General features: G+C 31.3%; 1 protein-coding gene across 5 annotated transcripts in view; it reads right to left on the reverse strand.

Annotated features, from left to right (window-relative positions):
* LOC115887253 (protein SERAC1) overlaps nucleotides 1-19,789 on the reverse strand; it is a 160,550-nt gene that overhangs the window by 29,784 nt on the left and 110,977 nt on the right. For 3 of the 5 annotated variants that reach the window (XM_030906630.1, XM_030906634.1, XM_030906633.1), the window contains 3 exons: nucleotides 7,407-7,791; nucleotides 1,214-1,341; nucleotides 1,003-1,158 (listed from right to left, as the gene is read on the reverse strand). In XM_030906630.1, coding sequence (XP_030762490.1) covers nucleotides 1,003-1,158; nucleotides 1,214-1,341; nucleotides 7,407-7,791 — 669 coding nt within the window. The remainder of the gene's footprint in view (nucleotides 1-1,002; nucleotides 1,159-1,213; nucleotides 1,342-7,406; nucleotides 7,792-19,789) is intronic. The other 2 variants (XM_030906632.1, XM_030906631.1) reach the window with 2 other exon arrangements.

Genomic DNA, 19,789 nt, shown 5'->3' on the forward strand with positions numbered 1-19,789 from the left:
TATAAATTATACACAGAAAAGCACAATAAATTTGCCAAAAACTCAAATTTGTCAAAAGTCAAAATGAACTGACAAAGGACGATTTAATATGAATATACCGGGTGCGTCTCAAAAGTGGCTCAACCTTATAACTTTTTTATTTTTTAAGATAAAAAAACGACATGTGGTATGTTAGTATATGACATAAATTAGGATTGATTGACGCATTTAATTGTTTTTGGTCACTTCCTTTTTCACCGGAAATGGCTACAACTTTTGATTTTTAAATGATACCCTCGGTATATTTTTCATTTATTCGATAGAAAATGACACTCTGAATAGAATGACACAACATAAGTCCATTTTTGACATCCTCGCTTAAAAAATCGTATTCTAAATTTCAATCTAGAATGTTTTAAAAATCTGTGTTAAAAACACTAATTATTAATCAAGGAGCCGTGGAAAAATAATTGAAAAATAGTTGTTTTCTTGTCTTGTACACACACTAATTTTGGCCGGTTAACCGGTTAGAATAATCGTATTTTTAATCATATCTCAACTTTTAAAAATGGAACAAGGGTGGCTCATTAGCATATTTGGAAAAAGCATTTTTCTACGAATAATTTGGTAGCACACGTTTGGTACTTCAAGTCAAATTGTCGTTATGAATTGTCGTCATTATAAATAAACTATATGCAAAATTGTCAAAAGTTGACATATGCTATGTCATTCTATTCAGAGTGCCATTTTCTGTCGAATAAAGTAAAAAAATAACGAGGGCGTCATATAAAAATCAAAAGTTGTAGTCATTTCCGGTGAAACAGGAAGTGACCAAAAACAATTACACCAATCAATCCTAATACCAGATCTCGTTTTTTATCAAAAAAAAGTTATAGAGGTGAGCCATTTTCATATTTAATGTATGAATACAAAAAATCTCTATCTCCTGCCTTTTATTAATGCTCTAGTGAATATTACACGTGTTCTTTAGGTAAGAAACTATAATATATTTAAAACTCTTACTTCTTTGAACTTCAAGTAACTCTATGCTTCTTTTAAAGAACGGGAAAATCATATCAGCTATAGGTGATCCTTTGTGTGGTACACTGTAGAACATAATCGCTTTTGTTTGATTAAAGAAATCTTCAATATGCTGAAATTCATCGTCACCGCTTGTCGCTAAAAATATAAATTTCCTAAATACCTATTGTTGGCACAATGATTGCTTCTTTACCATTTAAAATAATTTGTTTAATAAATAAGCCGCCCTTTGAGTGACCAACCCATACAATAGGTCTTCTGCCTACTCCTACCCGTACTAATTCTTCTATCATTTCTTTGCTTCTCTCCCTCAAGTCTGACCTAAAAAATATTATTTATTATTTATAGTAAATTCAGTATAGAATAAAAGTTTGAGCCTTGATTCTAAACTATTTTGATGATTGACATTATTATTGGGAGAAGAGTGGCACAACCAGTTTAAGAATTTTGAACAATTTTGATGGAAATTGCTTGGACATATATTTTTTTCTATTGTTACCATTGGAAGGAGCTTCTGTTAGAATTATTATTTTCGATGTAAGGAAAATACCGTAAAACCTAGAGCGGTTTTGCGCTCGACATTCAAATAATATATTAATAAGAAAACCAATGATACAAAGATAAGTAATAAATTAACAGCTTGCCAGTATATTCTCTCAATTTATTAAAACGAAAATAAAAATTTAAATAAAAGGTAAATTTGAACAAAATACATAATTAGAAATTTCTAATGTGTCAAAATTCTTAAAAAAATTACATGATCATTTAAAATCAGTGCCTATGATCAGTGCCCAGGTGGTTTGATGCTCAGATGCTGAAGGTTTCAATACATAAAAATTAATTATTAGTCAAAAACAGTACATTCTATCTGTAACAGTACATTCCATTTGTAATAATCTAACGGGCAGTTGCTAGTAAAAGTCAAAAATATCCTTAATAAATTAATGTAAAACTAACTGACTAAAAAAATAAATTGTTTTAAGCTATAAATATTTTAAACTAAGCGTTTGTTATTCAAAAGACCCTTATTACTACATATTTGATGTGATTTACATTATTTAGATAAAAAAGAAAATGAGCATCATACATTCCTGCATTGTGTTTTAGTTTCATTAAGCAATATTAGTGTGGCAATAAAGAAGCTATAAAACTTTTAGGAAAACTGTGTATTATAAACTCGAACTACTATATATTTTATGTAATGTATACTATAGAAATTAATTATAAATAAAAAAAATGTCTGTCATATATTAATATATTATGTTTATTTCTATTACAGCAATATGATGTCGATAAAAGTTAAATCGTCGAACGTCCTCTAGGAGATGCGAGGCCTTGTCGTTGGTGGGGAAGCTACTAGTCAAATGCTAGGGGGAATTCACCCTGGCATTTTAGATGGGTCTGAGGAGCATCTCATCGGCTGAAGTGTCTTGGCCAGGGAATTGCACCAAGACGTATAACGATGCCGGATGGGATTACCCTGTCCGTCATACCAGGCACTTGTATGACGTGATACATGACCACAGACTTCTGTCTGTGGTCATGTATCTACGGGCAGAGAGTGTGGAGGGGTCTTAGCTTAACTGCCCGGACCAAGAGGAGACAACCTCACCAAAAACCCAAATCCTATGACGGCGAGACCAGGTTAAAGGCATGCGTGGCTAGATCGAAAACTAGCCTCTACTAGTTTCAACCTTGGGGCATCAGGAGACAACCCATTGTATTCTCGTCTCCCTTGTTACTACATGCGGGCTCTGTAGTTGTGAACCGATGAACCGTTGCGGTGTAACTGACCTCAAATCTAAGGAGGCAATAGAGAAAGAGGGATATATCCTCTATTATAGATTCGGGACAACACCAGTGTCAGGTCTAAGGCGAGACCAGCTTAAAGAGGTGGAGAAAATGGAGGCAGATCCTCCAGCCGCCACCTTAATGGGTACCTTAGGCGGAGACAAGCTACTCGACTGTGAAGGATAGGGAGGGCTGAACCCCAACCGTGGCAGGGTGTATACCCTCGTAAGAGGTAGATGTTCACTACTCGAAGGATGAACATCTGTTGTCATAGGAGGATAATAAATACCCTGTCCCCTGTATGATGAGTTATAACTCAAGAAAGGGGCACACAATAGATCTTTAAGGTCGCGGTGACCCTCCCTCGTCTTACTCATTCTAGATTTTACATTTTAAATCGTTGAATGAAATATGAATCATAACGGATTCTTTTGTTATTCTTTCATCGAGTTGCACAAATAAATAATTTAACCTAACTGACATTTTGAAAAATCTAATCATAAATGATTAGGTATTTTAGAAATTGTGTATGGGAAATGAAAAATTACTTAACTCTGATTTTTTCTCAAATATCTTAGATCTTATAAAAATGTAGATACAATTTTAATTGATATTGATACTAATAGACCGAGAGCTAGCTACATAAAAAACCTTATCGTTACATGGCTAATTTTTCTTGTGAAGTCTCCTTATGTGTAGCCATTATGAAATAGTCATGTCTGCCAGCGCGATCCCGGGGCATAAAGCGGGGGCGGCCAATCGAAAGTGTGAAATTTTTACACTAAAAATATTATAAGGTACACGAGTTATAATTGCCAAAGAGCTTTTATTTATTATTAAAAAACGTAGAAAATTGTTGGCAGACATTTTTCTCGTGGCTAAAATGCCGGCAGACAACGCGAAAGAGGCATGAAATTTTAACAAAAAAAAATAATGGCATACATGCATGCTGATTGGTGGAATGTCATATTTATTTACTTAAAAAGCCGTATGCAAAAGGGCATATGAAAAAAATCGTGGCTCAATCAGCTGTAGACAGTTATCAAAAGCGCGATATTACTCTACAGGGTGAGTCTTGGATAAGTGCAAATATGTTCAGGGCTCGTATCTCGACAAAAGAAATATATTTTCTCTTTACCGTTTTTCAAATGACTCTAAAATAACCGTTCAAGTTTGAAAAATTAAAAAGACATTTTTAGAAAGATTTATGAGTCAACTGTTTTTTTCTGTATTTGCATCCATTCTTGTAGTGTCGTAACAAGGTCGTAACCATAGAGTAAAGCCGTAAGCATGGTAGATTAAAAAATTATACCGTGGGTAAATTTGCGGTGAACAGGCAGTTGTACAAAGTTTTCTAAAATATAAAGGAACATTTTTAAAAAATGCACGATTTTCAAAGCGGGTAGCTTTCCCTGAAAGCGCTAGAGTAATATCGCGCTTGATAACTGTCTGCCGCTCATTTAGCCATGATCTTTTTGTCTGACATTCCACAAATCAGCATGCATGTGAGCCATATTTTTTCCAAAATTTCATGCTTGTGTCCGTTCGCGTTGTCTGCCGGCATTTTAGCGACAAGAAAAATGTCTGCCAACAATTTTTCACGTTCGTTAATAATAAATAAAAGCTATTTTCGCAATTATAACTCGTGTACCTTATAATATTTTTAGTGTCAAAATTTTACCCTTTCGATTGGCCGCCCCCGCTTTAAGCCCCAGGATCGCGCTGGCAGACATGACTATTTCATAATGGCTACACATAAGGAGACTTCACAAGAAAAATTAGCCATGTAACGATGATAAGGTTTTTTATGTAGCCAGCTCTTAGACTATAAGGATAAGGAATATCGAACTTCCGTTGTATTTATGTAATTTAACTTACTAACGTTATCAAGTGTTAACTGATAACGGTCAGTTGCTGCTCATTGGCAGTCGTCTGGCCAAAACGCTGTGCAAGTCAAATTAAATAAAGACAATATGGTTTTTTTAAGAAAGACAATATGGGTACAGCATTTTTATATTATTCAACTGTCTACCATATCCAAGAATTTTAATGTTTCATTGTTCTAAGCATATTAATAATTTGAAATCAAATATACACTGATTTTTTATAAAATGTTTAGGTAAAGCAGTTATTTTTCATCATTTATTACTATAATTATTGATAGGAATACACAACAATTATTGTTTTTAATAAACTAAACTAAGCCTTAAATTGAACCATAAACTCTTATACAGGCCTTAGTCTATATAACTCCAATTCTTCAAATACCAACTATTCTCATCACTGTTGTTTTACAGCACAATTTCAAATTTTAATTAAAATAATTTATTTTCTATTTCCTGAAATTTAGGTTCCTTTTGACATTTTAGTTTTGTATAGTTTTTGGTTTAAGTGAATTGGGTTGTTATACATTAAGCCTAACTTTTTTTTTTACTAGCAGACCTTGCATTCAAAAATTGTTCTTTTTAAAACCGGTTGTAGTGCGAAGTGTAGAAGATGCCGAAGGAGGTTAATAGCCGTTGCATAAAACTCATCACAACCTTATTAAAATATTTTGAACGAGAAAGCGGTAATAATGGCCCTTTATGTCCCCCTTTTTAAGTGCTGTTAAGTAAGTAAGTTTTTTTGATGTAAATAATAACTCTTTGTACAGGGTTGTTCACCACATACGACACGGAGTATTGTAGCTAAACGATTAGATTTTTACAAATTATAAGTTTTGGGTTCGTTGAAGGTCTATTAGAGCTACAATTTAAAAATATTTTTACAAGATACAGAGTGTCCCAAATAAGTAAAAAATATTATAGTTGTATTTTTTTAAACGGAACACCCTGTATATTATTCTATTTTTGGATTCTACGATTGAAATAAAGGTAAATTTGATTAAGGTTTATTACACTTAAACCTTACGGTTTTTGAAATATTTTCAATTTTATAAAATTGCAGTAAAAAATTTAAGGCTTTATTTCTCCAAGGGTATCAAAGTTTTTAATACTAAATATTTACTGAAGATTATTTATTGATCAGATATTGTGTTGCAATAATAAAAATTTTACTACCTTATACAGAGTGTCCAAAAATTTATATTAAGTAATTACTAGCTTTAAACGGCAATAATTTGTTTAATTTAAACGGAACACCCTATATATTTTACGTGAATCAGATGCACAATGTAATTGTCTATCAAATTGTATTGTTCCATTTTTTACCCATCTCTTCAAGTTTTCATACAAAATGCATTTTCTTATAATTTAGACCTCATTTATCACTATACCCATGGAACATTGACATTTTAGCTTATTTTTAAAAATGTAACAACTTTTCAAAGGGTACAGATACTAATATTGTTGATATAGTTCGCTTATTTAATTAAAAAATAAAAAAAAACTGTTTAAATATTTTTTGTTAAAGAGGACCAATTAATATGATGCCAGTATTCAAACTACATAAATTGACTGTTTACGTTGTAGTAATAATTGCTCCAAATACTAAAAAACTAAATTTTGTGTGTGTATTAGACAGTGTGGTAAAAAGTAACACCTTATAAATTTTATTTCATTTATTGACGAATGCTTATTTATAAAAACAGAGACATTCATTTTTATATCTTATTATTATATTGATTTCTGAGCCAAATCCACATTTATTTAGAATATTTTATCAATTAAAACAATTTAAAAGTATGTAATTAACTAATTTTTAGTATTTTTGGTAGGAAATAATGGTGGTATATTTAATTGGTACACACTTTTACAAAGATTTAAATAGTTTTTTTGTATGCCAATGGGCTTGCAATATTTACCACCTGTACAATTTGTACATATTATGGTGCTATAAAAAAATCTGAAATGTCAATATTCCATGGGTATAGTGATAAATGAGGTCTAAATTATAAGAAAATGCATTTTCTACGAAAACTTACTTACTGGGTAAGAGATGGGTAAAAAGTGGTATAATACAATTTGATAGACAATTACATTGTGCATCTGATTCACGTAAAATATATAGGGTGTTCCATTTAAATTAAACAAGTTATTGCCGTTTAAAGCTAGTAATTATTTAATATAAATTTTTGGACACTCTGTATAAGGTAGTAAAATTTTTATTATTGCAACACAATATCTGATCAATAAATAATCTTCAGTAAATATTTAGTATTAAAAACTTTGATACCCTGGGAGAAATAAAGCCTTAAAATTTTTACTACAATTTCATAACATTAAAAATATTTCAAAAACGGTAAGGTTTAAGTGTGATAAACCTTAATCAAATTTACCTTTATTTCAATCGTAGAATCCAAAAATAGAATAATATACAGGGTGTTCCATTTAAAAAAATACAACTATAATATTTTTTACTTATTTGGGACATTCTGTATCTTGTAAAAATATTTTTAAATTGTAGCTCTAATAGACCTTCAACGAACTCGAAACTTACAATTTGTAAAAATCTAATCGTTTAGCTACAATACTCCGTGTCGTATGTGGTGAACAACCCTGTATATTTATAATAACTATTTAAATTTAGTTCAGTGACTAAAACTTTATTTGGTATGATCTTACAGTCGAATTCACGAATGCATCACTAATATCTACCTGGTTTTCATTTTCTGCCACATAGGCCTCCACAACATGTCCGTGGTATAGTTGATGGCGACCACCCTGACGCCAGGACAGTCTTGTGGTAACCAGTCCCGTGGCCAGCATTGACTGAAATTCTCCATGACCTCTTTATCCACTTCTTCCATTTCTTTACGCCGGTCCGTTTGGTCGTAGTCCTTCCCATTTTTCCTAGCTACTTTTATGGGTACTTTTGAATATATTTTCGATAGTGTTCGTTTTAAGGTACCTTCTTGGGTGCCGTTGTCGTCCTTGACGGGCACGTACATGTTGCCCGTTGACCGTCGCCGGACGGGCGTTTGGTCCTTTAGTTTGTGGTTGTTCAATCTCCAGGTACCTTGAGTCCATGTTCTGTCAACTCCTGTAAAAACAAAACAGATACTACATAATTTAATTTTTAAGATAATTGAAATTTAATTTTTAAGATAAACAAAAACTGACAGATGAAGAAACAAAATATTTTATCGATATATGTGGGAGGACAATGTGTATAATTTAAAATTATTTTGAAATGTACAGGGTGCGTCAGAACTAAGATCCATACCAAAGTGTTATATTATTTTACGGAAGACTCGGTATTTTATTTTATTTTTGGATTCTAGGACATAAAATAAGGCCTTTATTATAAAGGCTAAATATGTTTAGAAGATTTGGTTTTTGAGATATTTAAAGATATTTAAATTTAAATATGCATGCAATAATAAAAAAGTTTGTAAACACTCTCTATATGACTTAGAATTAATTCTCGTGCTGCCTTTTACGCCAGAGAAATAAACTTGATTAAAAATTTTGATTGCTTCCTCAAAAGTATACAGGGGGTATCATAAATTGCTGGTCTATTTTAAATGTTTATTATATGTAAAAACTTCGTTATTTCAAATGCAATACTTGGTATTTTTTTAAAATAAATCGAAGCAGATTTAAATGCTCTTTCAAACTATATTAGGGTTTCCTATGCCTATCTCGCTCAGATTTTGAATAAAAATCGATTTTACAATAAAATTGCAATCAAGATGGTGTCGCTATGGCAATATTCTGGGGATAGTTAGTAGCTATTTTCACGTGTGTTAAATTAGCACAACCACTTTAAAAAAATGTATGAAACTATGTGGAATAATTGCCGTAAATTAGCCGTGAAAACGAAAAATTTGCCGCTCTTCGCTAAGTATGTTAAATCGATGGTTGTGCTAAGTTAATATTAAGTTAGCACAACCACCATTGGAAATCAGTGAAAGAACATAGTTAGAAATTTTACAGTATAGCAGGAATTTGCCGTTTTTTGCCGTTCTTAGATACAATTTAAAAAAATATCCTCCGATCATTCTCTATTCTCCTGTAACAAAAAATGTAATAGCGTCAAGGTCATATATTAAGTTAGCACACCCATTCCAGTAAACGTTAAGTAAAATATCTGAAATTAGGTGGAACAATTGGCCGTAAATTAGCCGTAAATATACCATGCAAACCAAAAATTTGCCGCTTTATTATTTGTTTATAAAATCGATAATTTTTTTAATTAACGTAAACGATAAAGTTAAATTAGCGCAATTTTTCTTAAAATTCACTAAATGGGATCAATAATTACTTTATAGTACAACAGGAATATGACGTAAACAAGCCGTGAAATCGAAAAATTTGCCGCTCTTTTATTTCTCTATAAAATCTACAGGGTGATTCAGGCTTCCGAAAAAATTCTATGTTAGGTTTTTGGTTTGTGAATTTCATTTCATTTTTTTATGTAATATGGAGGTAATGGTAACGCACATTTTGAAAATATTTTTGTCAGCATACAGGGTGATTCAAACATATTTTCAAACCAAAGTTGTATATTTTTAACGGAATACTATATATTTTTTCAGCTCAGTGGATTTGCCACTAAATTTCTGTTTCAAAATACCCCAATGTCATATACTATACCTAATGATTTTTGAAATATAACCGTTTTTAAACTTAATTTACTTAGTTTACCGTATATGTTAATAAAACAATTATTATTTTAAAAACAAGTAAAAGGGTCAAATTTTTCAATATTATGCTTTGCTTACTGCATATTCCTGTTTTACTAAAAAGTCATTATTAATCCCATTTAGTGAATTTTAAGAAAAATCGCGCCAATTGGTTACGCTATATGATGGTATACGAACTTTAATGATGGTAACTTTATTGGTGTATAAGATAAAACACACGTAATAACACGAATCAAAATGCATCATCTTCCAAAACGCAGGGTATTTGACAAAAGTGACAAAAGTTGACACAAAATTATAACCTCTAATTTGGCAAGACTTTGACAAGCGTCAAAAATCTAAAGGCGAGTTCATACACATCGGCGTCCGTTTGTCGTTCATCGTTCCGTCAAACCAATAAAATTGAAATACGATCTGTCATTTTTGAAATAAACCAATAAAACTGGTTAAAAACAACAAGAGACGACGCATGACGGAATTATATTTAAACCCATCCATAGTTAACTTAAAAATTATTAGAAACGTTTTTTAGTAAAATAAATAGATTGGTATGGGACGTCATCTGCTTTTCTTCTGTCATCGTCTGTCGAAATCTTACCTGAGAAAAAAAACAGAGTATATAGTATATGACATTATGGTATTTTTGAAACAGAAATTTAGTGGCAAACCCACTGAGCTAAAAAAATATATAGTATTCCATTTAAAAATATACAACTTTGGTTTGAAAATATGTTCGAATCACTCTGTATGCTGACAAAAATATTTTTAAAATATGCGTTACATACATAACATAGAGTTTTTTCGGAAGCCTGAATCACCCTGCAGATTTTATAGAGAAATAAAAGAGCGGCAAATTTTTCGATTTCACGGCTTGTTTACGGCATATTCCTGTTGTACTAAAAAATCATTATTGATCCCATTTAATGAATTTTAATAAAAATTGCGCTAATTTAACGTTATCGTTTACGTTAATCAAAAAAATTATCGATTTTATAAACAAATAATAAAGCGGCAAATTTTTGGTTTGCATGGTATATTTACGGCTAATTTACGGCCAATTGTTCCACCTAATTTCAGATATTTTACTTAACGTTTACTGGAATGGGTGTGCTAACTTAATATATGACCTTGACGCTATTACATTTTTTGTTGCAGGGGGATAGAGAATGATCGGAGGATATTTTTTTTAATTGTATCTAAGAACTGCAAAAAACGGCAAATTCCTGCTATACTGTAAAATTTCTAACTATGTTCTTTCACTGATTTCCAATGGTGGTTGTGCTAACTTAATATTAACTTAGCACAACCATTCATTTAACATACTTAGCGAAGAGCGGCAAATTTTTCGTTTTCACGGCAAATTTACGGCTAATTTACGGCAATTATTCCACATAGTTTCATACGTTTTTTTTAAGTGGTTGTGCTAACTTAACACACGTGCTATTTTCAAAATCGATATTCGTTTATGGACTTTACTTAAATTTAAAACAGTTTACTTTTATTTAGTTTACCTGCAATACCTTAATAGTAAGTATTTATTATTTTATCAAGAAAAATGAAGCAGTATCTGTTGGCGGAAGAAATGGATATGTTACTGGAGATTTTATTTTGTGGGAAAATTGCTTGTTGTTTGGTTTACGCTCAAAGATATCCAGTTCCTATTTGGTCAGAGTTCCTTTGAAAAACTACTTTTCCTATTTCGCAGAGCTGATAGTGTGGTATATGAAAAACCTATTAGGCAGAAACCTGTCGTTGAAAGTGAAGAAAATGAATTTACCTTAATTGGCTCTTTTATGAAAATCCAATATAATATTTACTAGAAAGCGTAATATAAATAAAAGAACTACTTCTTCGTTTTTCTTGATAAACTAATAAATAGTTGTTTATTAGACTATTGTATATATTTTAAATAAATGTAAACTGCTATGAAGTTAATAAACGAATGTCGATTTTGAAAATAGCTACTAACTGTTACTAGAAAATTGTGATAGCGACACAAGCCATCTTGATTGCCATTTTATTGAAAAATAGCTTTTTTATTCAAAATTTGAGCCAGATAGGTATAAGAAACCCTATTATAGTTGGAAAGAGCATTTAAATCTGATTCGACTTATTTTAAAAAATACAGAGTTTTGCATTTGAAATAACGAAGTTTTTATGTAAAATAAATATTTAAAATAGACCCACAATTTTTGATACCCCTGTATACCGGGTGCGTCTCAAAAGTGGCTCACCCCTATAACTTTTTTATTTTTTTCAGATAAAACAACGAGAATACCAAATCTCGTTAGTATATGATATAAATTGGGATTGATTGACGTATCTATTCATTTGTCTTCGGTCACTTCCGGTTTCACCGGAAATAACTACAACTTTTGATTTTTAAATGGCACCCTCGGTATTTTTTTATTTTATTCGATAGAAAATGACACTCTGAATCGAATGACATATAATATGTCAATTTTTGACATAGTCACTCAAAAACAACTTCTACTTTAAATTTCAATCTAGAGTGCCACGGCTGTGTTAAAAAACACTAATTTTTAATCAAGGAGCCTTTGAAAAATAGATTTGACCGTCTAATGTTTTTAGTGTCTTGTCCTGGCCGGTTAAAAGATGCCCAAATCGTATTTTTAATAATATTTCAATTTTTTTTTAAATGGAACGAGGGTGGCTCATTAGCATATTTGGAAAAAGCATTTTTTTACGAATAATGTGATACCACACACTTGGTATTTTGAGTCAAATTGTCTATGCCAAAATGTCAAAAGTTGACATATGATATGTCATTCGATTCAGAGTCTCATTTTATATCGAATAAAGTAAAAACATACCAAGGGTGCCATTTAAAAATCAAAAGTTGTAGTCATTTCTGGTGAAACCGGAAGTGACTGAAAACAATTGAATACGTCAATCAATCCCAATTTATGTCATATACTAACATACCAAATATCGTTGTTTTATCTGAAAAAATAAAAAAGTTATAGGGGTGAGCCACTTTTGAGACGCACCCGGTAGATTTAAGGAAGCATTTAAATTTTTTAGTAAAGTTTATTTCTCTGGCTTAAAAAACAGCACAAGCATTAATTCTGAAAAGTAATGTACAGGGTGTTGACAAACTTTGTTTATTATAGCATGCATATTTAAATATCTTTAAATATCTCAATTTTCCTCCCCACATGTACCCATAAAAAAATTGTTTCTACATCTTTCCGTTTTTGTATAATTAACCGAGGCGAATGAAGTGCGCCACCCTGTATTATTTATTATCTTACACTTAGTACATATTCTTTTATGGTTATAAATGGGCTAACAATAGCAGCTATGTTAGCATATGTAAAATCGTAACTTGATTAAAAAAGGTATCTTGATAAATAAAATGATATTATTATGATTGTTGCAATTTTCCTCGGTTTCGTGTGAATAATTCAAAGTCTAATTCAATTATCTAAATTTATTTACCAACTTACTTACTGACTGCCATTACTCGCTGACGAGTATTTAACACGCATCAGAAGATGGTTACGCGAAGCGTTTTCTTTCATGAGCTTTTCTGTGGCCGAAAAGCCCGATACGTGATGTTATCTCTCTTCCGTACTCCGGACATTCAAAAATCTCATTACTTTGTAATCTCTTTACTTTTTGGTTGTCGTTGTTAACTGAGTTTACAGTTCTACTCAATTGTGTTCTACTGTACGCGTAATTATGCATGATTATCCCCTTAAAGTTTTCATGGAAAATACCCTCGTACCGTTTGAGTTGTGCACCCGGTTTTTTTTCTTACAGTCTAAAAGCTCACCCTAAAGAAGAGATTTTTGTAGGCAGTTTTCTTGGATCCTGCATACGTCACAAGCCGATCTTAAGCGGGATTTAGTAATCATGACTTCAGCGCTCTCACAGCTGACCGATAGTGTGCCGATAGGTATGAGACATGGTGGTGCCATTTGATTCAGTTGTGTGCCTAAGAATGAACAGTTGTCTGTCTAAGGTGTCTCTGTTGCAATTTGTTTAATGCCTTCATCTGACGGCGGTACGGCCTTCAGGTTTCGCTTCCATATAACATGGTGGGGATTATTAATGCTCGGTACAGTGCAAGTTTTGTTTTTACGCTCAAATCATGGTTATAGAAAACCCTGTTTTTTAATTTCCAGAATGCTCTTGAGGCGCTGCTAATCCTGTGCTGAATTTCGGAGTCGATATTGACCTTTTCCGAAATCAAACTGCCGAGGTTCGCTACATATTTCAATAGTTCTCCTCCGATTTTTATAGCATCGTTAAGATTTTCCAGGGGAGTGAACATGATTTTAGTTTTATCGATGTTCAGCTTAAGGCCGAAAGTCTCGTATGCCTAGGTACGGTATGATCGAAAAATGGTGGAAGCGATGGCTATCAAATGAAAATTGCTGTCATTTTATATGTAATTCATTTCAATATATGCAATTCATTTCAAAGCTAACTGGACGCCGTTTTTTTTTCTCGATAATATGGCATTATTATACCATTATATTTGATACAAAAATAGATCCATCAACCATTTTTCGGCGGGCCTACTTCATTAATTAAATTACATCAAATTGGAGTGTGGGTGCTGTTTCTCATAATTTGAGTAATAAACGCAGACTTTGCATGACATCAAGTTATTTTTATAACTTTTTGTGTAGCTTTATTTTGATTTATGTGTTAAAAAATAAAATTATATTTTATCAGCGATTTTTTATCTACTATAGTAAAAAGTAAGAATAAATAAGTAATTATTATAAAATATTTAAAGAAAAAATTTTATTCGGTAATGTTACAATATATTGCTATGATGACAGCTTTGCTATAGAGCGATTATTGCTATAGGAATGCATGTTTTCAGTGCGTTTTGCTTACCGTGTGTACTAAGCTATTTACTATACGGGTAGATTGTGTTTTTTTTCTATTTTCATACTAGGTATAGGAAGGGTATACCTAGGTAAATAGATATACATATAAAAAAAGTAGAGATGGGGCTCCCTAAACATGTTAAATTTCGCAAAAGACAAAAGTAATGATATTTATTGTAAATAAGTGTCAAGTTGTTTTATTATATAGGGTGATTCACGGCGATGGCATGTTAGACGTTTATCGAGAAGCAGTGATAGAATTCTTTTGAAAATTTGGATTACCTACCACATAAAGGCACCTACTCTATCTTTCTAAAATATTTATCAGCATTACAGTGTAGCTGCATCATTCGAAAAGTGGTAGCATCTTTCTCATTTTAAATGGAACACCCGGTATATCATTACATTTTTGGAAACTACTTTCATATCTTATAATTTTTCTATTATCCTAACCTATACCTATCTCTAATATTTTTTGAGATAAAAAATAAAACAAGATCGTGAGTAAACATTGGTAAAATCATTAATTAAACATTTTTAAATTTGAAATTTGGGTTACAAGTTAACGAAAGTCGATATATTCGATTTGTCTAAATAAACCCATTGGATAACGATATATTATATTCCTATACCTAAACCTTCCGGTTTCTTAAGTAGATCTATTTATAAATTAACTAGCGTGTACCCGCGACATCGTGCGCGTCGAATTAATCATTTGTAATGGTGATGATAAAGCAAAGCAAGAATTTCCATTAACAAACAAACTGGATAAAATTTTCTCACAATTATGCCAACATGAGAAAAAACAATATGGCGATAAGAATTTCGTTAGCATGACAATTTCAGAAGTTTGAATATTTGTCATGGTAACGATTTTCTTTAAACGAAATAATTATAATAGAATAATTATTATCTTTTAAATGGGTTTATTGAAGAAACCAGAAGGTTTAGGTATAAGAACATGATATATCGTTGAAAAGCAATTTTATTTGGGTTTCGATTTTTTAAATAATATACATATCGTCGGCTTTATGACGAAAGGGCATATCTCGATTTTTGGCGATTTTGAGATATCAACGTCATGACATGCCCAATGGGTCATATTTTAACATAGCGAATTTGCGCATTTCAATATTGTACCTTTTTCATTTTATATTAGTTTTTAAGATTTTTTTTTATAGACATTTTTTATATCGTCGGCTTTTTGAGACGTATGTTGAGATAGGGCTCTTTGTTATATCATTTGTTATACCAATTGTTATACCAATTGTTATACTACAAGAAAGATGGAATTTGAGATAGGACCTTTTGTTGGGTTATGAAAATGTATGCGAGAGAAAATCACACCATTCTACCTAATTATTTTCTGACGGTTGCTTGGGACAAAATAAAACTTCTATCATGGCAGCAGCTCTCTTTTACAGTGTGATTTTAGAGTCTATTTTTTTGCCAAAAACCATTGTTAGAATGAGCTAGACACTGCACATAGGTATCGAGTATGCAAAAGATTGTCGGAGAATAAATGGCCCAATAAAAGGAAAATTTTGATCGAAAGCAAAATAACGAAACGAAAATTGCCCTGATGGAAAATTTGCCAGAAATCATAGTTTGCCTAAAACATTTTAGCGAACCAAAAACTTGCCCGAAAAATACAATAATTTTCATCTCATTATCACTGTCAGGCCAATGGCATTGTCATCCCTACCAATTTTTGGAAAATTATATTTATTTTGCCTATCATCATCCAGCATAAACACGTAGAATGGAAGTCGAATTTGTTATCTTGAACAGGAAAAACAGAAACTGTTACTCCACAGTTATTTGTATAAAAAAAAACGAACGAAGAAACATGTTGTGTTTTTGTTTAGTTTGGTTTTTATTATATGGACCGTGAGTTTAAATGCCCTGTATTAATGCCCTCAATTAACTAAAAAATTACTAAAAATATATAATAAACAATATTATTAAAATAAGCTAGATAAGAGTATTTTAATTGATTACTATCTTTGCTTCTGGCATGAAAATTGTCTTTGTTTTCAGTTGATCTAATCCAACGCGAATAAAAGTATTTAAAAATATTTGTTTCTGATTTTTGGCGATTTTCAGATTTTTCTGTATGTATGTATTGTATTTTCTTATAAGTATTCTATAATGTGAATATTGTGTCATTTTTTTTCTTATTAAAAAAAAAAAAAAAATCATTTTTAAATTTATTTACATGGGCGTATGTATACTATTCGTTCGGAAATAAATTTATTATTATTATAACAAAAAGGCCTATCTCTATTAAACAACTAAAAATAAATTATTTATTAGAATTTACGCTCAATTTATCTTCAGAACGTTTCCTCAATGTCTCCGTTCAAGTGTTAATACAACAACACTATTAAAAAAATAAAGACTTTACATTTATTGGCCAAATAAAGTAAGCGATTTTCTTTAAATTGCTCTCCTGAAAAGTAGCAAAAATCGAGATACGCCTTTTCGTCATAAAGCCGACGATATGCTTGAATTTAAAATAACAATAATTTGAACGATTTTATAACAATCGGAAATACTTATTTTTACTGACCCCCCTGTTTTATATCCAATCAGTTGATTTAGACAGATCGAATATATTGACTTTCCTTAACCAGAAACCAAAAATTAGCTAATATTCGATATGCCGAATTTATGATTTAACCAATGCTTATTCAAGATCATGTTTTATCAATTTTGCACATATTTTATTTTCTCGAAAACTTCTCGAAAAATCTCGAAAACTTAGACCCATTTTGAGATATGAAAGTAGTTTCAAAAAATATAATAAGATACCGGGTGTTCCATTTAAAATAACAAATACGCTACCACTTTTAGTATGAAGCGGCAACACTGTAATGCCGAAAGTAATTGCAAAAGTCCAAATTTTCAAAAAAAAACTAACATCGGTTCTCCGTAAACGTTTAACGTGCCATGGCCGTAAATGACCCTGTATTTAAAGATAACTGCATAAATATTATTTTTAATTGATAAAAATATAATTATTTACTTAAGACTCTTATAATTTTAAACTATTTAGAGAATCTTCCAAGGTAATATATCAATTTCCTTAATAAGCGTTTATCTTCTTGTGAATTTTTTTTTGAAATTTATTATTTAAAATAAAAAAAATGAAGTAATGGTGTCATATGGTTAATATCTTGTTACATTATGTAGCCGCAGAATCCTTGAAACAAAATAAAACCTAGAAATATCAGCAGGTATTTAGTAATATAGGATTGCTTGCAATAGAATGTTGTAATTTATTTACATGGTTTATACATATATCGCGAAATTACTTAAATAAGATTTGACAAAATTGTATGAAAGTATATTACAGCGTTAATTGCAATAAAGCCTAGAATAGAAAAATATATATGGTAAAATGGGGGTTACATTTAAAAAATAACGTAATATTTCATCGACTTTTAAAACTATTATCCTAGTTTACAATGAAAATCGACCCGGCTTAGGTTTGGCAACTCACGAGTCAAAAATATAAAAATATGACAGTAAGTTTATTTTGTTTTTATATGTCGGTAAGTTTTCGCATATCAATTTAAAGAAAAAAATCTTTTTTTTTTTTTTTTTTTTTTATTTTAGAATTTGTGTTTGGTGTTTTAAAAAACATATGCCATCTCTCGTGGGGAGATTCTCACTAGTACGTTGATATTAAGATATTTAGAAGAAAAAAAATATAAAGTTTTGATATGTTGAGGTTATACGTACTAAAAGGAGACTTTTTAAAATCAAAAGAGTTCCTAACTGTAAAGTGTGTGTTTCACCACCAAAAACCACCCCCAATACGCACTGCGGTGGTTTTTCTCGTTTTTCTCGAAAACCATTCGTCGCACAGAAAATTTTATTCTTGTCAAAAATATTCCTTATAAAATTTACATATTATAATAAATTAAAAAAAAATTATTTATATTTATCCAATGCATTTCGAGCAACAACCGTTTGAAAAATGGAGTACAAAAAATACAGGTCGCCTTTCAAATTATAGACTCCCAAGGTATTTTAACGTGCTAAATATACACGCAACAGAATACTGTATATCATAAAACAAAAACATTGCCTATTCCACTAAACTAACATTCATACTTTCATCTATATATTGTCATCGTCTATAGTTTCTAGAATGTGCTCAGTATTCGAACAACTTTGCCCACCACAGGTTCCACACATAGTTGTACATTTCATGCCGGCTTTAATGCAACTGCATCTTTTTACACAATCTTGTTTGCTGATGTTCAAATTATTCGTACTGTCATCAAAATATTTGAGAAAAATGAACAAGTTCTAGTCGTTGGACAAGATGTCGATCTTGTTGTTTTATTAGCAGCACTTTCCCCCGATGAAAAAGACATTCTTTTTCTGAAAGAAGCCATAGGTAATGTGAAACAACGAATGTATAGTTCGAGAGAATTGCAATCATCCAGTATTATACGTAATTTAAAAAAATCAATTTTATTTATTCACGCTATTAGCGGGCGTGACACAACATCAGGATTTTTTGGAAAAGGAAAACAACAACACGTACAAATATTTAATAAAGAAAAAGACCTTGATAGTATCGTCGATATTTTTAACAACGCAAAGTCAACACCTGAAAAAATTGAAAAAGCTGGAGAGGAGAGACGTTTATACTCAAACTGTACAAATTTCAATCATCTGAAGGGAGCCTTGGTGAGCAAAGATACGCTTGTTTCAATAAGTTCAAGCAAAGCAAACAGCACGGTACTTTTATCAAAATTGCCTCCCACATCTGCTGCAGCTAGGTAACATTCCCGGAGAACATATCTTCAAGTACAAATATGGTAAGAACAACCTATAAAACCCGACCAGTGGGGCTGTAAGAAAATCAACAACATCCTGTCACCTTTATATACAACAGAATCGCCCGCCCCTGCTTCAATTATGTCATTAATAACGTGCAACTGCAAACAAGATTGTGTAAAAAGATGCAGTTGCAATAAAGCCGGCATGAAATGTACAACTATGTGCGGAACCTGTAGAGGGCAAAGTTCTTCGAATGAGCACATTCTAGAAACTATAGACGATGACAATATGTAGATGAAAGTATGAATGTTAGTTTAGTGGAATAGGCAATGTTTTTGCTTATATTATACCTTGGGAGACTATAATTTGAAAGGCGACCTATATTTTTTTGTACTCCATTTTTCAAACGCTTATTGCTCGAAATGCATTGGATAAATATAAATATAAATAATGAATCGAACCTTTTTTGTAGAAAATTTTATAAGGAATATTTTCGGTAAGTATAACATTTTTTGTGGGACCAACGCAACGGGTTCTGAGAACAAAGCGAAAAACCATCGAAGGGCGTATTGGGGGTGGTTTTTTGGGGTGAAGCTCACACTTTAAAGTTAAGAATTCTTTTGATTTTGAAAAGTCTCCTTTTGGTGCGTCTAATCTCAACATATCAAAACTTTATAAATTTTTTCTTCTATTCAAATTCAAATTCAAATTCAAATTCAAATTC

This window comes from Sitophilus oryzae, unplaced genomic scaffold (genome assembly GCF_002938485.1).
Source record: "Sitophilus oryzae breed Bouriz unplaced genomic scaffold, Soryzae_2.0 scaffold_557_pilon_pilon, whole genome shotgun sequence".
Classification (NCBI taxonomy): Eukaryota; Metazoa; Arthropoda; class Insecta; order Coleoptera; family Curculionidae; genus Sitophilus; species Sitophilus oryzae.